Genomic DNA, 20,937 nt, shown 5'->3' with positions numbered 1-20,937 from the left:
TGAAAATATCAAAAACCTCATACTGCAATACTGTAAGATGTGACTGCATTAATGGCCAAAAAAAAAAAAAATTTCTGTATTTTAGACTGTTGTGAACTGTTTTAAACATCATAATGGGAAACATTTATGGCTGAAATAATTGAAGTCCACGTTTCTCACAATCCATCTACTCATCTCAACCTTTTGTTAGACCTTCAAACAAATCACAAAATTGACTGGCCTGAGTTTCTCCATAACTCTTGCTTCTCCATCGTGGGGTAATGGGATGTGCACAGAGCTGTCGGCTAGTTATTTAGGCCTGGATCTCATATTGTGAGAACTGACTTAGGCAAGTCTGTTCACCTCCTTGGACCTCAGTTTCCTCTCCTAAAGGACTTCTAGCTTTAAATACCTTGATTCTCCATTTCCATACCTTTTGATTATTTAATCTTTAAAGAAAATTATGATCAATAGCCCAGTGAGCTAATGGCCAGAAATGAAAAAAGGAAAAGCCTGTCGTTTGGTCCTCGGTTTTCTCAGTCATCATCAATTTCATCATCAGTTTCATTGATCACCATCATGGGTTTCATTCGGCATTATTTAACAAGTGTTTATTAAGCACTTACTGTATACATGATAACATGTTTTTGTGTCACTGCCCAGCACTACTAATAATGAAAATGTTCAGGAGTTCCCATGGTGGCTCAGTGGTAACGAACCCAACTAGTATCCATGAAGATGCAGGTTCAATCCCTGGCCTCTCTCAGTGAGTTAAGGATCCAGCATTGCTGTGAGCTATGGTGTAGGTCACAGACACGGCTCAGATCTGGGATTGCTATGGCTGTGTGTAGGCCGGCAGCTACAGCTCCAATTTGGGCCCTAGCTGGGGAAATTCCATATGCCCTAAAGAGATAAATAAATAAATTAAATGTTCAATTTTCAGATTTGCTTGGAATTTACCTTCTCTGTTTCCCTATTGCTAATATTCCCTTCATGGCAACATTATTACTGTAGAATCTTATATTCTTTAATCTTATTTTCTTATACCCAAACAAAGCAGAAAACTTTCATCTCAAAGGGATTCTTAGTTTATTGCAAATTATCATTAATTTATGTTCAATATTTTTCTCTCTTTTTTTTTTTTTTTGTTTTTTCTTTTACTATAAAGAAGGCCCATGTAAGCCTACTGCTTCTTAGGGAAAACCATAGTCATCAAATGTTCGCATCTAATCCAACTGGATCTGCTGACATACTAGGTTTAATGTTTTGCAGTGAGGAATTTGTCACAGAATTGGAGCCTGTTCCAGGTTGTAAATTGCCCAGACACCAAATGCTATGGAAAATTAACAAGGACTGCAATTAGAATAGAATGTTTTGGAGTTCCCACTGTGGCTCAGCAATTAATGAACCCAGCTAGTATCCACGAAGATGCGGGTTCAATCCCGGGCCCCGCTCAGTAGGTTAAGGATGGGGCATTGCCATGAGCTGTGGTGGAGCTCGCAGATGCGGCTCCGATCTGGCATTGCTGTGGCTGTGGTGGAGGTCAGAGGCTGGCAGCCATAGCTCTGATTCGACCCCTAGCCTGAGAACCTCCTTATGTCACAGGTGGGGCCCTAAAAAGACACAATAACAACAACAACAAAAGAATGTTTCAACTTATCTCAGTTATATTGGAAAAAACAAAAACGAAAAAAAACCCTGATAAGAGGTGTATCAGATAGTTATAAGTTCATGTGCAAAAAAGTAATTGGCCAATTTGTCAAATATGAAATGAATAATGATGGGAATTCCTTTGGGGCACAGCGTGTTGAGGATCTAGGGTTATCACTGCAGCGGCTTGGGTCACTGCTGTGGTGTGGATTCAGTCCCTGGCCCAGGAAACTTCCACATGCTGTGGGCGTGGCCAAAAAGAAAAAAAGCAAAGGTAATGGCTATAATGGTTTGGCTATAATGACCATTTGGCTATAGCGGTGATGGTCAAAAGCTCTGTCATTTTTTGAGTGCTTCAGAGAGTACTAACGGGCGTTGCCGTTATTTCATTCAATCCTCACAATAGCCTAATGAGTCCCACACTATTATTATTCCTGTTTTACAGATGAGAAAACTGAGCTCAGAAAGGTTAAATAATGTTCCCAAAGTCACACAGCTAATACATAGCTAAAACGGTTTCGATTTGCTTGTTGTCACCTTCGGTTCATCATATTTAAAGTGAAAAGTCATTATCCTTGTCCTCAAGTCAGCTTTTTCCTTTTCTCTGTCAGTGATGCCAGTGTTTTCCCAGATTCATTCTTGCAGTCATTGATTTTCCCTTTTCTGACCTTGCTCTAAATCCGATCAGTCGCCAAGTCCCTTTGCTAGTTCAGTGTCTCTCTGCTGTCACCCCTCTTCCCATCACCCTAGTCCAAGGGTGTGGTCCTCACCTCTAAATGTAGAGGCTAAAGGCCAAACTTTCTTTTTAATTGAAGTGTAGTTGATTTCCAACATTCTATTAGTTTTAGGTGTACAGCATGGGGATTCAGTGTTTTTGCAGATTATACTCCATTTTAAGTTATTACGAGATAATTGCTGTAACTCCCTGTGTTATACAGTATATCCTTGCTGCTCACCTATTTTATACGTAGGTGTTTGTAGCCGTTACTCTCATACCCCTTACAAGCCCCTCTCCCCTTCCCCTCCCTCTATAGTAACCACAAGTTTGTTTTCTCTGCCTGAGAGCCTGTTTTCTGTTTTGCGTATACATTCATTTGGATTCTTTCTTAGTTTCCACAGATAGGTGATATCATACAGTATTTGTCTTTCTAAGTCAGACTTATTTCACGTAGCATAATATTCTCTAGGTCCATCTATGTTGCTGCAAATGGTATAGGTTCATTTTTCTTTTGTGACTGAGTAGTATTCTGTCGTATATATTCTTTATCCATTTATCTGTGGATGGACACTTAGGTTGCTTCCATGTCTTGGCTATTGTAAACGGCGCTGCTGTGAACATTGGCATACATGATATCCTTTTGCGGTAGTATTTTTCATTTTTCCTGAATATGTGCCCAGGAGTGGGATTGCTGGATCATATGGTAGCTCTATTTTTAGTTTTCTGAGGAACCTCTATACGGTATTCCATAGTGGCTGCACCAGTTTACATTCCCACCAACAGTGTAAGAGGTTTCCCTTTTCTCCACACCCTCTCCAGCATTTGCAAGTACAGACTCTTAACTCAGTAGTCAATGCTGGTTGCCCTCTGGTTCTATTCTTCTCTCCTCACTTCCTTCCTGATGAGCTAGTTTCGTGGCCTCTCTTATGCCTGATACCCCCGTGCTGGGGGGCCCCTTCCATGTCCCCTGCTCTGAGCCCTGTCCCTCCCTCAGGGTGAGGCTGGGTCCCCTCCTCTGTCCCACCTTCCGATCAGGCCATTCCTCAGCGGTATCCCATCTTCTCAGCTTCCACACCTCTCATTTTGCGGCCTGCCTTGTGTTGCTCTTCCTGTGTGTTACCTCTCTCTTAAAGGTGCTTAGGGGCGGAGACTAGACCCCTAGAACTTGGGAAACCGCTCTGCCCCCCAGAGTGCAAGTCCTTCTGTCCCCTGAGCTTGCATGAGGATAGGAATTTTTATTGTTAGCATAGCAAATCTCTCACGTCAAATGCAGTGAGTTAAGAGATCTCTCACTAACCCACCAAAACCTTATTATTCAGAGACCCACTTTGTTGGAAAAGGATCACACGCATTCACAGATTGTGGTGGTCGGTTGCTTGCAAAAATGGCCAAACCCACTCCCTTCCACCCCAACTGTTGGTCCTAGCCTTTTGATCTCTTGCCATCAAGAGGTGGAGTTTATTTCTCACTCTCTAATTTTTTTTTTTTTGTCTTTTTGCTATTTCTTTGGGCCACTCCTGTGGCATATGGAGGTTCCCAGGCTAGGGGTCCAATCGGAGCTGCAGCCACCGGCCTACGCCAGAGCCACAGCAACGTGGGATCCGAGCCGCATCTGCAACCTACACCACAGCTCACGGCAACGCCGGATCGTCAACCCGCTGAGCAAGGGCAGGGACCGAACCCGCAACCTCATGGTTCCCAGTCAGATTCGTTAACCACTGCGCCACGACGGGAACTCCCTCACTCTCTAAATTTGAGTTGACTTAGTGACTGACTTTGACCAAATAACAGAGCAAAAAGTAGCAAAGCATCAAACTGGAGGGTGATCTCAGGAACCCTCACACCCCACAAAGAATCCCATCAGAAGCTGTACCTTTTACCTCATTAGCCCCTGAGTTTTTGTCCTACTGTGTGCAAATAGGAGAGGTGGTTTGAGATGCTTCTTTAACTACAGTCTTGTTGCATTTTAGAGTTCTGCACTTCAATAGAAAGTCAAAAATAGATAATGAATTGTGATTATTCACATGCTCTGATACTATAGTTCTGTTTGTCTCTTCTCATTTCCTGAACATAATCCTGAAGTTTCCCCTCCTCCTCTCTCCTGCCCATTCTATGGAACAAGCTCTGTATTTGCTAAATAGCAAAACAGCTTTTCTTTGACAGTGTATATTTCACTCCTGTGCTACTGCTATATCCCAGTAACGTTTTCTTTCATGGAAAATGACCATTGCTTCCAGGAGCATATGATTTTTTTCAAATGCATGGCGTTTTAAAAATGAAACTTCATTCCAGATAGAATGATCTTTGGTTTTATAAAGTGGAATTTTTTTTTTTTATGGTTCTGTGGCCGTTCATCATTTTAAAACCTATTAGTTGTAGCAGGTCAGCTTGAAAAATGAGGAGTTTTAAATTTAAACTTGGACTACCTCATGATAGTTAGATTCTGAAACCGTGCCAGTAAAACTGTGTTTGAATGATTCTCGAATTTATTTTGTAAGGGGTAGCTTTCTCCTTTACATATGTATTCAGTAAAACACAGTTATTCAGATTCTAGCAGACATGTAGGAGAGCCGGATTCATGCATAACACAGATGCATTGTTCGTGGACTTCTGCTCCTAATGATTGACCTAATGTGTTGTCTCCTTTTCTGGCGGAGAGAAGAAATCACATTTTATAAGCATTTTAGTCAGTAATATGTTCGTATTGCATTTCACCTCTTACTATTTCTCAGACGACATGAACCCCTGCAACAATCGAGATGGCTCACATCATTGCTAGAAAAGGACAAGGTTATTTGGATAGAAACTAATCTAAGAGCTGTAGTAGCAGAATATAATTAAATTAGTGCTTACTGTAAAGATAGTGGAAGGATTTATTTTTAGTTTCTAATGGATCAGATCTGTGTGATTAAAATATGTAAATGAAATAATAGCAGTCATTCCAGTGGTGTTTGCAGTGGAGTCAGCACTCCTGCTGACATTCTTCGCAAATATTGCATTTTCTTCTGCCCTCCCCCATGTTTAAGTAAACCCAATATTTAAGGTTTTGAATTTGGTAATATAGTGGATGCCTTTTTACATTCTTTGAAAAAACCTTGAATTTGAGGAATTTTTAATTGATCAGGCTGGAGTTCCCTTCGTGGCTCAGCGGAACGAATCTGACTCGTATCCATGAGAATGCAGGTTTGATTCCTGGCCTCTCTCAGTGGGTTAAGGATACAGCGTGGCCACGAGCTGTGGTGTAGGTTGCAGATGTAGCTCTGATCAGCTGTTGCTTGTGGCTGTGATGTAGGCCATCGGCTACAGCTCCGCTTCAACCCCTAGCCTGGGAATCTCCATTGAGCAGGCAGATATCAATTAATCCATCCACTAAATGGCTCCTGAATACCTACTGCGTGCCTGGTATCTTCCTGGGTCCCAAGGCCAGAGCCATGAACAAAGCAAACAGGGTCCCTCTTCTTAAGGGGTTCACAGGTTAATTGCAAGAAGGCTGACAAAACCTGCATAAACAAACTAACTTCAGGTGGGGATAACGTGCCATGGGGCAAGTGAAGCAGAATAAATGAAAGAATGACTGGCAAGGGGTAGCTTTTCGCTGGGTAGGTTAGGGAAAGTGTTTTTGGAGGGGTGACGGTGGGCTAAGACCTCGGTGATGAAAAGCTGATTGCCACCTGGGAGAAGAGCCACCCAGAGAGAGGGAAAGCCGTTCAGAAGGCTCTAAGGTGGTGGGGATAAGCTTGGCAGGACTGAGAAACTAACAGAAAACCGGAGTGGCCGGATTGCCATGAATGAGAAGCCAGAAGATCTGCGGTGAAATGTGAAAGTAGAGAAGGGGCCACGGGGTGTATTATTCATGGAGGCTGCCCCCACGATACTGTGTTATTTTACTCTCTCTAGTGTGTCATACCTTCCCATGTCTCAGCAGATCGTATAAATACGGAGTGTCTCTGTGCCTTGTAAGCAGGGACATGAAGGGTTAAAGAAAGCTGTTGGCGTCCTAGGTTTTCGGGGCCAGTCCCAGTGTACAAAGTGACGCTTGTGGGTTGTAGTATCCCATCCTGGATCCTCACTGTCTTCGCATCTTTTTTTCTAATTATTCGTCAAATTCAGTTCAATCGATATTTTCTGAATCCACGCGGGACCCGAGAAAGTGAGGCGTCTACCGGGCAGATAGAGACGGATGCTGCACGGAACAGGCGCTAGACTCTCCCAGGAAAGCAACCTGCCCAGATGGTATCTGTTATTTGACTCAGTGGTCAGCTCCCTTCTCTAACTTCTTCTTTATCCCTAGGCTACAAATCGTAACAGGTATTAAGGACCAAATATCTGGCCTCGATGTCGGAGATTTGTGATGTTAACATAGTCTTCCTTTGTTCCTCTTCCCTGGAGACACAAGACGAGAAAGAAAAGATTTGGAGGCCTGCGAGCGCATTGGGCCGAAAGAGTTCATCCTTAGGAATACGTCTTGTCCGGAGCAAGAAAGTCGTGCAAAATTAACAATTTAGTAAAATGTATGAAAGTTTAAAAAATGTATATTCTTTTAAAGGAAGCAGTGCAGATTTGCAGACTGTTCTATTATTATGGTAATGGTTCAGAGTGTCTGCTTTAGCCTCAGGAATCAGGAAATTAGACAGATTATCTCCTTTCTGTGCGTCTCCACGCCGTATGTAGTCATCATGTACTGACTGAAAACTTACACGGAATTAAACTTTCTAGTGATTTTACAAGACATTGCGAGGCACTACTTAGAGCAGTTATTGAATCTTCCTTCAGAGATAATTAATAAAAAGGATCTTTTAAGGCAATAGTTTAGGTTTCATTCTGGCAAAAGTAAGTGTGTGTGTGTCTGTGTGTACATATGAAATATTGGAGGCAGAAAAACAACCCTTATATGTTCCTCCCAGATTGAGAAACAAAACATTCCGTTTCAGGCAGCGTCGAGAAGCTCCTGGGTAACCCTGCCTGGTTGCATTTCCCGTGCTCTGCCCCAGAGATAATCACTATCCTGAATTTTTTTTTTAATCATTCATGTGTGTCTTTATATTTTATGGTACAGACTTATGTATCATAAATAATACCCAGTATTGTTTTGTTTATCTTTCAAGCTTACATGAATGCAAACTGCTTCTTATCATGGTATTTTAAAGATCTAGCCATGTTTGATATATGTACCTTTCATCTATTTTCCATGCTGTATAGTATTCTCTTGGAGCTTAAGGGGACATGGTAACTAGTACCCTCTTTTGCCATCTAGAATACAGTGAGAAACAGATGCAAGTGTTAGAGGGTAGTAGATAAAAAATATCAGCTTTATTTGTGAGATAGCTCTATTGGAGGGTTGGGCTTGCTAGAATGTGGCCGGAATTAAACATTTCACCCCTCTAATCACAGGCTGTGTAGTTAGCCTGGGACTCCCCAGGTGAGGTCTGCCCCAGGGCACTGGGGGGCAGAGCGCTGTGTATTCCCCCTCAGAGTCAAGTATCTCTTGTAGAGGAAAAGAGAAAGGGCACCAATTAGATAAGTCATTTCTCTAGGAGGAGTGAGTGAGGAGGTGGAGAGGCTGAGACTTTTACTCCAAAAAAGGTCCCTCTGCATGGGAGTAGGTAAGGAAAAGGGAGTCTTTCCCAGACCATTTTTTTGCCTATTATATGCATCCCTTAATTTATATATTCATTCTTCTGTTGGTAGACTCATTTGTCATTACTGCTGATGTGCCCCAGCCAATATTCTTGCCAGTGTTTCCTTGTCCACCTGTGGGAGCGATTCTGTAGGAGTGGAAGGGCAGGGTCCTAGCCATGCATGTCTGCCGCCTGACTTGTTCCTAAGTAGTCTTTCACTTACTCTCCTCAGTGCATCAGAATTCCTTTTATCCATTTCCTCATTAACACTCGTTATCTACCTCTTGAGTTTGGCCAAGCTGCTGGGTATGAAATGGCGTTTTACTCTAATTTTAATTTCTCTGTTTACTAGTAAAGTTCAGCATCGTATCTGCTTGCCGTTTCGGTTTCCTATCCTGTCAATTGCCTGTTTATATTGTTGACCCACATATAAATATTGAGTTGCCTTTTTTTATATTAATCTATAGGTGTTCCTTACGTATTCTTGGTACTAATCCTTTCTCATGTATGAGTCAAAAATATCTTCACCTGTTCGTGGCTTGTCTTTTCTTTTCTTTTTGTCTTTTTTTTAGGGCCGCATCCGTGGCATCTGGAGGTTCCCAGGCCAGGGGTCGAAGCAGAGCTGTAGCCGCCGCCCTACACCACGGCTCACAGCAATGCTGGATCTTTAATTCCCTGAGCAAGGCCAGGGATCGAACCTTCGTCCTCATGGATGCTGGTCAGATTCGTTTCTGCTGAGCCACATTGGGAACTCCCTTTTTTTAATACCGTATTTTTGATATAACCTGGGATATCAAAGGACTTTCTCTTTATAGACTTTGACGTGTCCAGCGTCTAAAATTGTATAGAGAATGTGAGCAGTGTCACTTGAGCATACCCATAGGGTCTCTTGATTTTCTGCCTTTTGGAGTGTTTACATTATCCTTGAACTGCTAGTCTTTCTTTCCTATTTTATGTTAGGCAGATTGAGCACTATTTCTGCAAGATTTATGTTACTTTTCAAATTCTCTTACATTATAGTATTTAATGCTTAGTGTTTAAATTTCAGTACTTAAATTATGATTTTTTTTTTCTTTTTTGCCTCAATGTTTGAAGCCACCAAACCAAAGCTCAGGTTCAGATATGGACCAGCACCCTCAGGGCAAAAGTGGCCTGGGGATACTGACTTTGGGTCTGTGCTGCCTCAAGAATATGGCCTGTCTCCACTATCTTTTTAACTCAGTGCCTTTAAAGCAGCTTTGTTTTAGTATCTTTTAAACCACTTTTGTTTTGTTTTGTTTTTCCAGTGGGGGAATTGATCTGACTATCCCAAAACAGAAACTCACATGAATTATTAAGTCCTTTTTCTCTGCAGCTTTTCTCTCTAAATTCTCTTTTCCAGATATTGATTTATTAGGCCAAACGTTAGATTTATTGGGCAGAAGATTGGGTTTATTAAGTTTGGGAAAAAACTAACCACTTATTTGTAAGAGGTGATGAAAATGTATAAAATTAGTGATGCATTCCTACAGTTTAGTGATTCTGGCATTTTAGTTGTGCTGTATCTTCTATTGCTATTTGAAGGATAATCCCAAGTATTTCTGACCACTTATCGTTCTTGTCTTGAATACCAGCTAAGTAACAGCTAAGTATTTATTTTCATGTGGCATAAAAGCATATTATCAGGCAGTAGTTGTATAATTTAATGAATATGCCATTGAATGTCAACTTTTTCATTTCATCCATTATTTATGAAAATAAACAATGCAGTGTTCTCTATTTTCATCAAGGCATTATATCTAAAAAGCCACTTTTCTTGAACTTGACTTCCAGATTTATTAGCATGCATTTTTTTCCTATACTTCTTCCTAGCATAAAATAATTGCTAATAATAATCTGTGTCTGAGTGTGTTGATGGGTTCACTGGAAGGACTCAGCATGTAACTGTACTTTCGGCTACAATTTTTTATGGTGAAAAGATAGAAGCAAAATTAGCAAAGAGAAAGGCACATGAGGCTCAGTCCAGGAGAGACCAGGTGCAAAAGCCTCCAAGTGTCCACTCTCGGTGTAAGTCGCACGTGATATGCTTAATTCTCCCCAACGAGCTGTGACATCATGTGTGAAATGTTGCCAACCAGGGACGCTTGTTGGAGACTCAGAAGCCAGGGATTTTACTGTGGAATGATCGTGTAGGCATTCTCTGCCTGGCATGAAACAAAAATTCCAGACTCCCAGAAGGAAATCTGGGTTTCAGAAAATCCATAGTGTTGCACAAACAGTTTTCAGCACAGTGATCCACTCTTATGATTTAATGTTGGTGGGAAACTTCCAGAAATCCAAATTCCTGCATGCCAGTCAAGGGCCATCCTTGTAAGGATGACAGTCGAGACTGCCTTGTTAACTTTTTCTGCACGTGGAGTTATGGCTAAAGTTTTTAACGCATTTACTGTGTAGCAAGCACTGTTCTTTCTTTCTTTGTTTATTTGCTTTTTAGGGGTCGCACTCATGGCATATGGAGGTTCCCAGGCTAGGGGTCCAATTGCAGCTACAGCTGCCAGCTTATGCCACAGCCACAGCAACGCCAGATCTGAGCTACATCTTCGACCTGCACCACAGCTCACGGCAACGCCGGATCCTTAACCCACAGAGTAAGGCGAGGGATGGAACCTGCAACCTCATGGTTCCTAGTCGGATTCATTTCTGCTGCGCCACAACGGGAACTCCAGAGCTGTTCTTTGTTTATTTCATCTTCATAACAACCGTTGCACAGACAGGGAACTGGGATACAGAGAGGTTAAGAGACTTGTACAAGGTTGCCCAGACAGTAAGTAGAAAATCAGACTTCAGAATCCATGATTTATCAAACACTTTATTGATTTTTTGAAAATTATTTTCATTTTATCTCACCTCATGGATAAGCTATTTCATACATTTTTATGTAGCTGTGATTCAGAGAAATTGTCTCCATATAACCTCTTTTAATCTTCAGTATTTTTTCATGGCTCTTGATTTTCAGATTTGGAAAATCATTCTAATTATCATATGCAAACCTTTCCTGATCTCATAGGCTTTTCTCAGCCTTTATGTTTCTGGATTAGAGGATCTGAATTTTGTTTTCCGTCTTCCTACAGAAGACTTGTCCGGTCCTTGGCCACTAATTTTCGTTCCCCTGTTCTTTCTATACTTCCTTTTGGTATTTTCTGAGATACTAATTAGAGCTGCAAACAGGGACAGTACCACCGTACCACGATTTATGAACAAAGACAAGAGAGCGTTGTCTGTTTTATTTCCTTCCTTGTAATCTCATTGTGTTAGCTACATACTCTACCTCAGTATATTAGACAATGACGTAGGTAATAGTCTTTAAATGCCCCTAGATGGCCATCTGGGATTTAGCTGATAACTAATATAGCTGATTGAGCTTGCCTCTCAGTAAGTCTACTTTAGATTATTTTTTTCTGATTAAAATGAAGAGATCCACTATTCACTATATCCATTTCCAAGAAAATATATTACAGCTTTAAGAAAAGTTTGAGTGTTAACACATGTGCTGAAATATGATACAGATGTTTAATGTCTTACTGTAATATTATTTTACTGTTCCTAGTCACCTGCTTTTTTGATCCCTGCCTAAGCTTGCTTGCTTTATTCCGTACCACCTGTTCCCAAGAATAAATTTACAGTTTGTTGTCTTTCCTAAATGATTGGTACATGTGTTAGAGAAAGGTTGATTTTTTACTGGTGTCATTCAGTGAGTACCTTGAGGATTCCTTGTTATTTTATTTTCGGTGTTATTTTATTTCAGTGTAATACCAAAGTACTATTTTCCCTGAAATATCAGATAAGAATTCAAGCTGGATGACCGAGGCATGATACTTTAAGTGCTCCTGGATAGAAAACAAGGTATTTCCGGTTTTAACTGTTTGAAAAGAATTGTAAAGCTTTTAAACTACTACATGATGATAAACGTCCTTCAATTTCTATAGGCTTAGAAAGGAAGCTTATGTCTATTTTGTCATGCTGACACAGCCTCATGCATCCAGTTGTTCAAGACATTTGCTACCTTCTATTCTGGGTCTTTGCACTGCAGTGCCCTGTTTAAACTTTGCATCATGTTTGGCCTTCTGTATCCAAAGTGGCTTTACCCCAAATCTCCTCCCCCAAAAGTAAATCTATACTACCCAGTTTTATATCATTCGTGGCACTTCCCAATCTCTGAGATGGTCTTTCTTCTTGCTCACCTACTGTCTCTTTCTCACACTTGACAATAAATCTCCAGGAGAGCCGTGATGTGTCTGTTCTGTCTTGATTATCTCTGGATGTTCAAGTTAACACAAAGTCCATGGTCATTTAGTCCTTGTTGAGTGAATCAATGAATTAATTTATTAAAGACTACAAAGGGAGTTCCCTGGTGGCTCAGTGGGTTAAGGCCTTCCCATTGTCACTGCTGCAGCTTGAGTCACCTGCTGTGGCATGGGTTTGATCCCTGGCCCACAAAATTTCACGTGCCATGGGCATGGCAAAAAAAAAAAAAAAAAAAGACTATAGAAAAATAAATTATTTATGTTAGATATAATAGTCAATCTTTATCACTCTCCTGCCAAATTTTAGGATACCTAATACATAATTCATACTTTTGTGTCCATTGGAAATATCTTAAACAGAACAGCATAGGTGGCGTATAATGTAACACTTGCATTTCAGCTACTTAAACTTTTTTCAGCCTTAACATTTGCCATGTTTACTTGAAGTTTGTTAAGAAATAAAATACTACACAAGAAATAAAATACTTGAAAAGCCCTATGCCCCCTTCCCTGATTCTTTACCCTTTCTCTTTAGAGAGAACCTCATAATCTCTATTTTGGTATTTATCAGTCTTGTGCACATTTTAATATGACTGTATAGACATTTATTCATAAACAATACATTATCTTGTTTTACATGTTTTCAGATGTTTTATATGTGTTATCATATTGTATGTAATCATGACTTTGTTTTTTTTCATTCACAATTACATTTTTGAGATTCCTCCATAATGATATATGGAGTTCTTCTAGTTCATCCATTGCCATTGCTACCTAAAATCTCATTGAAAGAGAATTCTCCATTTTATTTAGCCATTTGGCTGTGGATGAACATTCAAGTTGTTGCCAGTTACTCACTATTTCAGTTAATCATGCAGTAGGTTTTCTTGTATCTTTCCATCTGTACACACGTGTGAGAATTTCTCAGGGCAGGGTCTTACAATATTTTTCACCGTATTGCATTCAGAGGCAGTGAGAGTATTTATAAGAGCGCATTTAGGTAAATAGAAAAGTTGCTTTTGGCCGAAGGCAAACCGCCTGCCTGCCCCAGAGATGGTAGAGCTTGGTATGCTGCACACCTGCAACCTGTCTGTGATGGGTTTTGGGGAAGCTGTCTTCTAGGGCAGGAACTTTTGTATTTCTCTAAAAGGATTCTTTTTTTTTTTTTTTCTTTTTTTCTTTTGGTCTTTTGTCTTTTTAGGGCCGCACCCGCAGCATATGGAGGTTCCCAGGCTAGGGGCTGAATTAGAGCTGTAGCTGCTGGCCATAGCAACATGGGATCTGAGCTGTGTCTGCGACCTACACCACAGCTCACAGCAACACCAGATCCTTAACCCACTGAGTGAGGCCAGTAGAATAGTAGTCGAGTTCATTAACCACTGAGCCACGATGGGAACTCTTAAAAAGACTCTTAAAAGCTGTGCCTTTCCCATAAATATATATACATTTTTTTCTCGTACTATCGTCCATCATGTTCTATTCCAAGAGACTGTAGATAGTTCCCTACGCTAAACAGCAGGACCTCATTGCTCATCCACTCTAAATATAATAGTTTGCATCTACTACCCCCAAACTCCCAGTTCATCCCACTCCCTCCCCCTTGGAAATTTTACATCCCTTCTTCTTGAACTCATATTTTAGTTGTGCTCCCCCCACAAAGTTTTATCCTAATGTAATTTTTTTCATCTTTTCGATTTCCACTGCCAATATTGTACAATCAGCCTCATTAAAGTATAATCTACAGATCATAGAATTATCTGATAATAGGTGTATATTATGATATGGGTTTTGACAAATGTATACAGTTGTGTAATCAGCACTCAATCAACATATAAAATATTTCTCTTTCCCTTCCCTCCATCTATTCCCGTCACTGATTTTTTTTTTGCCCCATATTATTGTCTTTTCCAGAATGTGGTATAAGTGGCATCGTACAGTTTGTAATCTTTTGTCTTTTTTGTTGTTGTTGTTGTTGTTGTTGTTGTTGCTATTTCTTGGGCCGATCCCTCGGCATATGGAGGTTCCCAGGCTAGGGGTTGAATCGGAGCTGTAGCCACCGGCCTACAACAGAGCCACAGCAACGCGGGATCCGAGCCGCATCTGCAACCTACACCACAGCTCACGGCAACGCCGGATCGTTAACCCACTGAGCAAGGGCAGGGACCGAACCCGAAACCTCATGGTTCCTAGTCGGGTTCGTTAACCACTGCGCCACGACAGGAACTCCAGTTTTTAATCTTTTGTATTGGACTTCTTTCCCTTCTCATAATGCGCTTGAAATTCACCCACACTGGTGCATGTGTTAGGGGTTGACTCCTTTTAAATGCTGAGTCACATTCTCTTGTATGGCTGTACCATGGTTTGTTTATTCACCAGTTCATGGATCTTGACTTTTTTCCAGTGGGAGTGATTTTGACTAATGTTGCTATATAAAAATCTGTGTTCAGGTTTGGGGGAGGTTGTCTTTTGGTTTTTTTTTTTTTTTTTTTGTCTTTTTAGGGCTGCACCCATGGCACAAGGAAGTTCCCAGGCCAGGAGTTGAATTAGAGCTGCAGCTGCCGGCCTACGCCACAGCCATAGCAACACAGGATCTGAGCCGCGTCTGTGACCTACATCACAGCTCATGGCAACACCGGATCCTTAACCTACCGAGCAAGGCCAGGGATCGAACCCATGTCCTCATGGATGCTAGTCGGCTTCATTAACTGCTGAGCCACGATAGAAACTCCTGTGTTCAGGTTTTTAGTTGGATCTTTGTCCTCATTTCTTTTGAGTCAATGAGTGTGATTTCTGAGCCACATGGTAGGTGTATGTTTAAATTTTATAAAGGGACTGGCAGACTTTTTCTGAAATGACTGCACTGTTTTGCATTCCCACTAGTAGACTATGAGACAGCCAGTCACTGTGTGTTGTTACTACCACTAGGTTTTATTAATTGTTAGTTTTGGTTTTGTTTTTAGCCATTTCTCATAAGTGTGTAGCGATATCTCATTATGCTTTTAAATTGTACTTCCCTAATGACTAATGACTAAGACATTGTTTCTTGTCCTTGTTTGCTGTCCACGTCTCTTCTGATGAAGTGTATGTTCAAATCTTTTGCTCACATTTTTATTTATTTTTTTAAACTACAGAGTTGTAAGAGATTTCTGCATATTCCAAATACAGGTCCAAGTCTGTTGCTTTCATTTTCATTCTCTTAACATTTCTTTTTTTAAACATCATTTATTTATATATATATTTTTTTCTACTGTAGAGCATGGTGACCCAGTTACACTTACATGTATACATTCTTTTTTCTCATATTACGTGTTCCATCATAAGTGGCTAGACAGAGTTCCCAGTGCTACACAGCAGGATCCCATTGCTAATCCATCCTGAAGGCAGCATTCTGCATCTATTTACCCCAAGCTCCCGGTCCCTCCCATTGCCTCCCCATCCCCCTTGGCAACCACAAGTCTATTCTCCAAGTCCATGATTTTCTTTTCTGTGGAAAGCTTCCTTTGTGCCCTATATTATATTCCAGATATAAGTTTTAATCATATGGTATTTGTCTTTCTCTTTCTGACTTCCTTCACTCAGGATGAGAGTCTCTAGTTCCATCCATGTTGTGCAAATGGCATTATTTTGTTCTTTTTTATGGCTGAATAGTATTCCGTTGTATATATATACCACATCTTCCTAATCCAAATCATCTGTCAATGGACATTTGGGTTGTTTCCATGTCTTGGCTATTGAGAATAGTGCTGCAAAGAACATTCAGGTGCATGTGTCTTTTTTAAGGAGAGTTTTATCTGGATATATGCCCAAGAGTGGGGTTGCTGGGTCATATGGTAGTTCTTTGTATGGTTTTCTAAGGTACCTCCATACTGTTCTCCATAGTAGTTGTACCAGCTTACATTGCCACCAACAGTGCAGGAGGGTTGCCTTTTCTGCACACCCCCTCCCGCATTTGTTATTTGTGGATTTATTAATGATGGCCATTCTGGCTGGTGTGAGGTGGTATCTCATGGTAGTTTTGATTTGCATTTCTCTAATAATCAGTGATGTTGAGCATTGTTTCAAGTGCTTGTTGGCCATCTGTATATCTTCCTTGGAGAAATGTCTATTCAGGTCTTTTGCCTATTTTTCCATTGGGTTGTTAGCTTTTTTGCTGTTGAGTTGTATAAGTTGCTTGCATATTTTAGAGATTAAGCCCTTGTCAGTTGCATCATTTGAAACTATTTTCTCCCATTCTGTGAGTTTTCTTTTTGATTTCCTTTGCTGTGCAAAAGCTTGTCAGTTTGATTGGGTCCCATTGGTTTATTTTTGCTTTTATTTCTGTTGCTCTGGGAGACCATCCTGAGGAAACATTTGTAAGGTTGATGTCAGAGAATGTTTTGCCTATGTTCTCTTCCAGGACTTTGATGGTGTCCTATCGTATATTTAAGTCTTTCAGCCATTTTGAGTTTATTTTGGTGCATGGTGTGAGGGTGTGTTCTAGTTTCATTGATTTGGATGCAGCTGTCCAGGTTTCCCAGCAATACTTGCTGAAAAGACTGTCTTTTTCTCATTTTATATTCTTGCCTCCCTTGTCAAAGATTAATTGACCAAGGTGTCTGGGTTTATTTCTGGGTTCTCTATTCTGTTCCATTTTCTATTAAAGACAGAAGTTCTTTATTTTGATGAAGTCCAATTTATCAATTTTTTTTAATGATTCATGTTTTGGGGGCATCTTATCTTAGAAATCTTTACCTAATGCAAATGTGATGGTTAATATTATGTGTGAACCTGGCTAGGCTATGATATCCAGTTTTTCATCAGACACCAGTCTAGCTGTTGCTGTGAAGATGTTTTTAAGATGTGATTAACATTTAAATGAGTAGATTCTGGAGTTCCCCTTGTGGCTCAATGGTAACAAACCCGACTAGTATCCATGAGGACATGGGTTCTATCCCTGGCCCCACTCATCTGGTTAAGGGTCCGGTGTTGGCTGTGAGCTGTGATGTAGGTCGCAGAAGTGGCTTGGATCTAGCATTGCTGTGGCTGTGTGTTAGGCCCGCAGCTGCAGCTCCCATTCAACCTCTAGCTTGGGAACTTCCATGTGCTGCACTTGCGGTCCCAAAACAGCAACAACAACAACAAAAATCAAAAAATAAATATAAATAAATGGGTAGATTTTGAATAAAGCAGATTGCTCTTCCTAATGTAGGTGGGCCTCCTGTAATCACTTAAAGGCCATAAGGAAAAGAATGAGATTCCTTGAGTAAGAAGGAATTCTGCCTCCAGAATGACTTCAGACTAGAGAGACAATCAACTTTTCTCTGATAAGAGAAGAGTCTTTTTGCATTCATCTATTATTTGTCTCTCCTTGTACCAATACCGCACTCTGAATTATATGGCTTTATAATAAGTCTTAATATCTAGTACTATAAGTCCTAGATCTTTGTAATTTCTTCAGAATTATCCTGACTGTCCTTAACTCAGTGCATTTCCTTAAAATTTTTAAGCTCACAGTCTTTTTTTCATGTTCATATATTTTTAATTAAAATATAGTTGATTTATAGTTTTGCATTAATTGCTCTATAGCAAAGCAATTTAATTATACACATATGTACATTATTTTTTATATTCCTTTCCCTTATGGTTTATCCCAGGAGATTTATCCGTGTGCTATACAGTAGGACCTTGTGGTCTGCCCACTCTGAATGTAAGAGTTGGCGTCTACTAACCGCAAACTCCCAGTCTCTCCTTCTCCCTCCCACCTCACTTTCTTTGTAACCACAGGTCTGTCCTTTATGTCTGTGAGTCTGTTTCTGTTTTGTTCATTTGTTCCATATTTTAGATTCCACATATAAGTGATATCATAATGATATTTATCTTTCTCATTCTGACTTAGTTCACTTAGTATGATAATCTCTAGTTGTATCCATATTGCCGTAAATGGCATTATTTCACTCTTTTTTATGGCTGAGTGATATTCCATTGTCTAAACATACATCTTCTTAATCTTTTCATCTGTTGATAGACATTTAGGTTGTTTCCAAGTCTTGGCTGTTGTGAATAGTGCTGCTATGACCATATGTGTGCATGTATCCCTTTGACTCATTGTTTTGTCTGGATATATGCCCAGGAGTGGGATTGCTGGATCATATGGTAATTCTATTTTTAGCTTTCTGAGGAACCTCCATACTGTTTCCCATAGCAGTTGCACTATTATTCCCACCAACAGTGTAGGAGGATTCCCTTTTCACCACACCCTCTTCAGCATTTGTTATTTGAAGGCTTGTTAAGGCTAGCCAGCCAGTCTGACCAGTGTGTGATGGTACCTCATTGTAGTTTTGATTTGCATTTTTCTAATTAGTGATGTTGAACATCTTTTCATGTGCCTCCTGGCCATCCGTATATCTTCTTTGGAGAAACATCTATTTAGGTCTAATGTCCATTTTTCTATTGGGTTTTTTGTTAAGTTGTATGAGCTGTTCTTATGTTTTGGAGATTAAGCCCTTCTTAGTTGCATCATTTACAGATATTTTCTCCCATTCTATAGGTTGTCTTTTCATTTTTTTTAATGGTTTTCTTTGCTGTGCAAAAGCATGTAAGTTTGATTCAGTCTCATTTGTTTATTTTTGTTTTTATTTCTGTTGCCTTGGGAGACTGACCTAAGAAAACATTGATACACTTTATGTCAGAAAATGTTTTGCTTATGCTCTCTTCTAGTTTTATGGTGTCATGTCTTATATTTAAGTCTTTAATAAGCTTCCATTCTTAAACCCTGTGATCTACTGTCCCATAAGTATTGTTAGTTCTCATTTTAATGAAATAGCCAAGATAACCAAGCCTATTGACCCCAAAGCCTACACTCTTTGCAACTACACTGACTACCTTTCAGTAAGCCATAGAGTTTATAAACAGACATATCTGGCATGTTTTTATTTGTTTTCTTTTCAGTAATTAACATTTTTTCCATTTTATTGTTTAGTATCCACTATTATTTTTCAACTTATTATAAACCACCTTAAAAAGATAACAGTGGAAGCAAATTTTCTGTCTGGGATCCGTTTGAAGTATGGTAAGAATCTTTGGACGTTCCCTTGTGGTAAAAAAAAAGAATCTAGTTATGATGTCAGTTAATTTGAGCCCTTTTATCTGACTATGCAGTCCAGCATTCAAGAGAAAGAAGTCATACAAATAAATATTAAGAAGGTTTTGCTTGCAAAGTTTAGATTATATGGAACTTGGAAAGTGTTAAGAGGTGAAATGCGAAAGAGGATATGCCAGTATTAACATGTGCGCCCATACACATAGCTATTTTCAATAGAACAGCTTTGTTCCAGAGAGCTTATCCGTAATGAGTCTCACTTAAACTACTTCCGTAACTGTAACATCTCTGTGTTGTAATAAGGGAAAAATCATCAACTTTTTAATATAATTAGAAGAAGCAAGATATTATAAGATTATGACACGAGTAAGTCAAGCTGAATATCATGTAATCCTATATTGTAAACATATCCATACTCACCAACAGTGAGGGTCTCCAAGAAAAAGGACAGGAAATCATTGTCTCCAAGAATAATAATAGGAATGAGAATCTACGTGATCCCAGAAGTACAAGTTATCCTGCAAGTTAGCTTGGCTTGGTAACAGTAAAATGTGCTTTTTGTGTTCTTCAAAAATATTTATTCAAACATTTATGAAAAAGAAAATTCTGGAGAGTTCCCTGTGGTACAGCAGGTTAAGGATCTAGCATTGTCACTGCAGTGGCTCAGGTGTCAGCTGTGGCGTTGGTTCAGTGCCTGGCCTAGGAACTTCCACCTGCCATGGGGGCAGCCAAGTAAATAAATAAAGAAAGAAGAAGAAGAAAATGACATATACGTAAGTGGTTGAGGTGTTTTTTTTTATTCATTTTGTTGCTTGGTTCTCTGGGAGGTCTTTTTTGCTTGGGCAGCTTACCATAGCTAAATAAATTAAATGCATTGTACCTCATTGAAAAACAGAACAAATTTAAGTTGAGTAAGTGAAGTGGTTTCATAGGATTATACCATGTCAGTATTATAATTGCTAAAGTAAATAAGATGAAGAGAGCAGAACAGGTGCTATGGTACTGAAAAAAAAAAAATCTGGAACAGCGAAAGTGATCGAAGCAAAATAATAGGAAGTGACCTAAATTTCACAAAAGATGTCTTTCTAATGTCTTTAAATACAAATGAAAGAACCAAGACGAGTAGACTGAAAAAGAAAATTAGTCATATGCATGAGCCTGTCCATCAGAGCTTAACAAAAACAATGGAGAACAGGGAAAAAAAGGGGCTAAATATTGAATACAATAGCTACTGAAGGGTGATCAAAGGACAGGAAGGTGGGGGAACATGTTTTGGCAAAAAAGAAAGGTCAAAAGAAAGCAGAAAGCACAGTTTAGGTCAATTCAAGTGAGGTAAAGGAACAGAGAAAAATAATACCAGTAGACAGTGTTCAGGGATAATGAATGTATATCCTAATGTTATGCACATTGCTTAGCAACAAGCAATTTAAAAAAAAAAAAAAGAATGAAAAAGGAACTACAAAAAGCAATTAAAAGAAGAAAGAGACATATGCCTTGTAAAGTAATCAGGTACAAGGTGAAAATGAGAAAAGCCAAGATGAAAAGTGAATTCAGACCTTAAAGAAGGTTAAGATAAATATTCATATTTGTCAGTTGGTCCCTTAGGTCAGT

The 20,937-nt window shown here is 39.7% G+C and overlaps 1 protein-coding gene across 9 annotated transcripts in view; it reads left to right on the top strand.

The window, feature by feature from the left end:
• The window catches only part of EFCAB11 (EF-hand calcium binding domain 11), a 191,497-nt gene that overhangs the window by 43,527 nt on the left and 127,033 nt on the right, over window positions 1-20,937 (top strand). Inside the window, exon 6 of one of the 9 annotated variants that reach the window (XM_013978374.2) lies at window positions 11,750-12,395. The exons of 7 other annotated variants lie outside the window; for them this stretch is intronic. In XM_013978374.2, coding sequence (XP_013833828.1) covers window positions 11,750-11,777 — 28 coding nt within the window. In that variant the 3' untranslated portion in view covers window positions 11,778-12,395. Of the gene's footprint in view, window positions 1-6,638; window positions 7,487-11,749; window positions 12,396-20,937 lie in introns of those variants that run through there. One more of the 9 variants, XM_013978372.2, reaches the window with a different exon arrangement.

Source organism: Sus scrofa, chromosome 7, assembly GCF_000003025.6.
Source record: "Sus scrofa isolate TJ Tabasco breed Duroc chromosome 7, Sscrofa11.1, whole genome shotgun sequence".
NCBI lineage: Eukaryota > Metazoa > Chordata > Mammalia > Artiodactyla > Suidae > Sus > Sus scrofa.
This window is presented reverse-complemented; position numbering and strand designations above follow the sequence as displayed.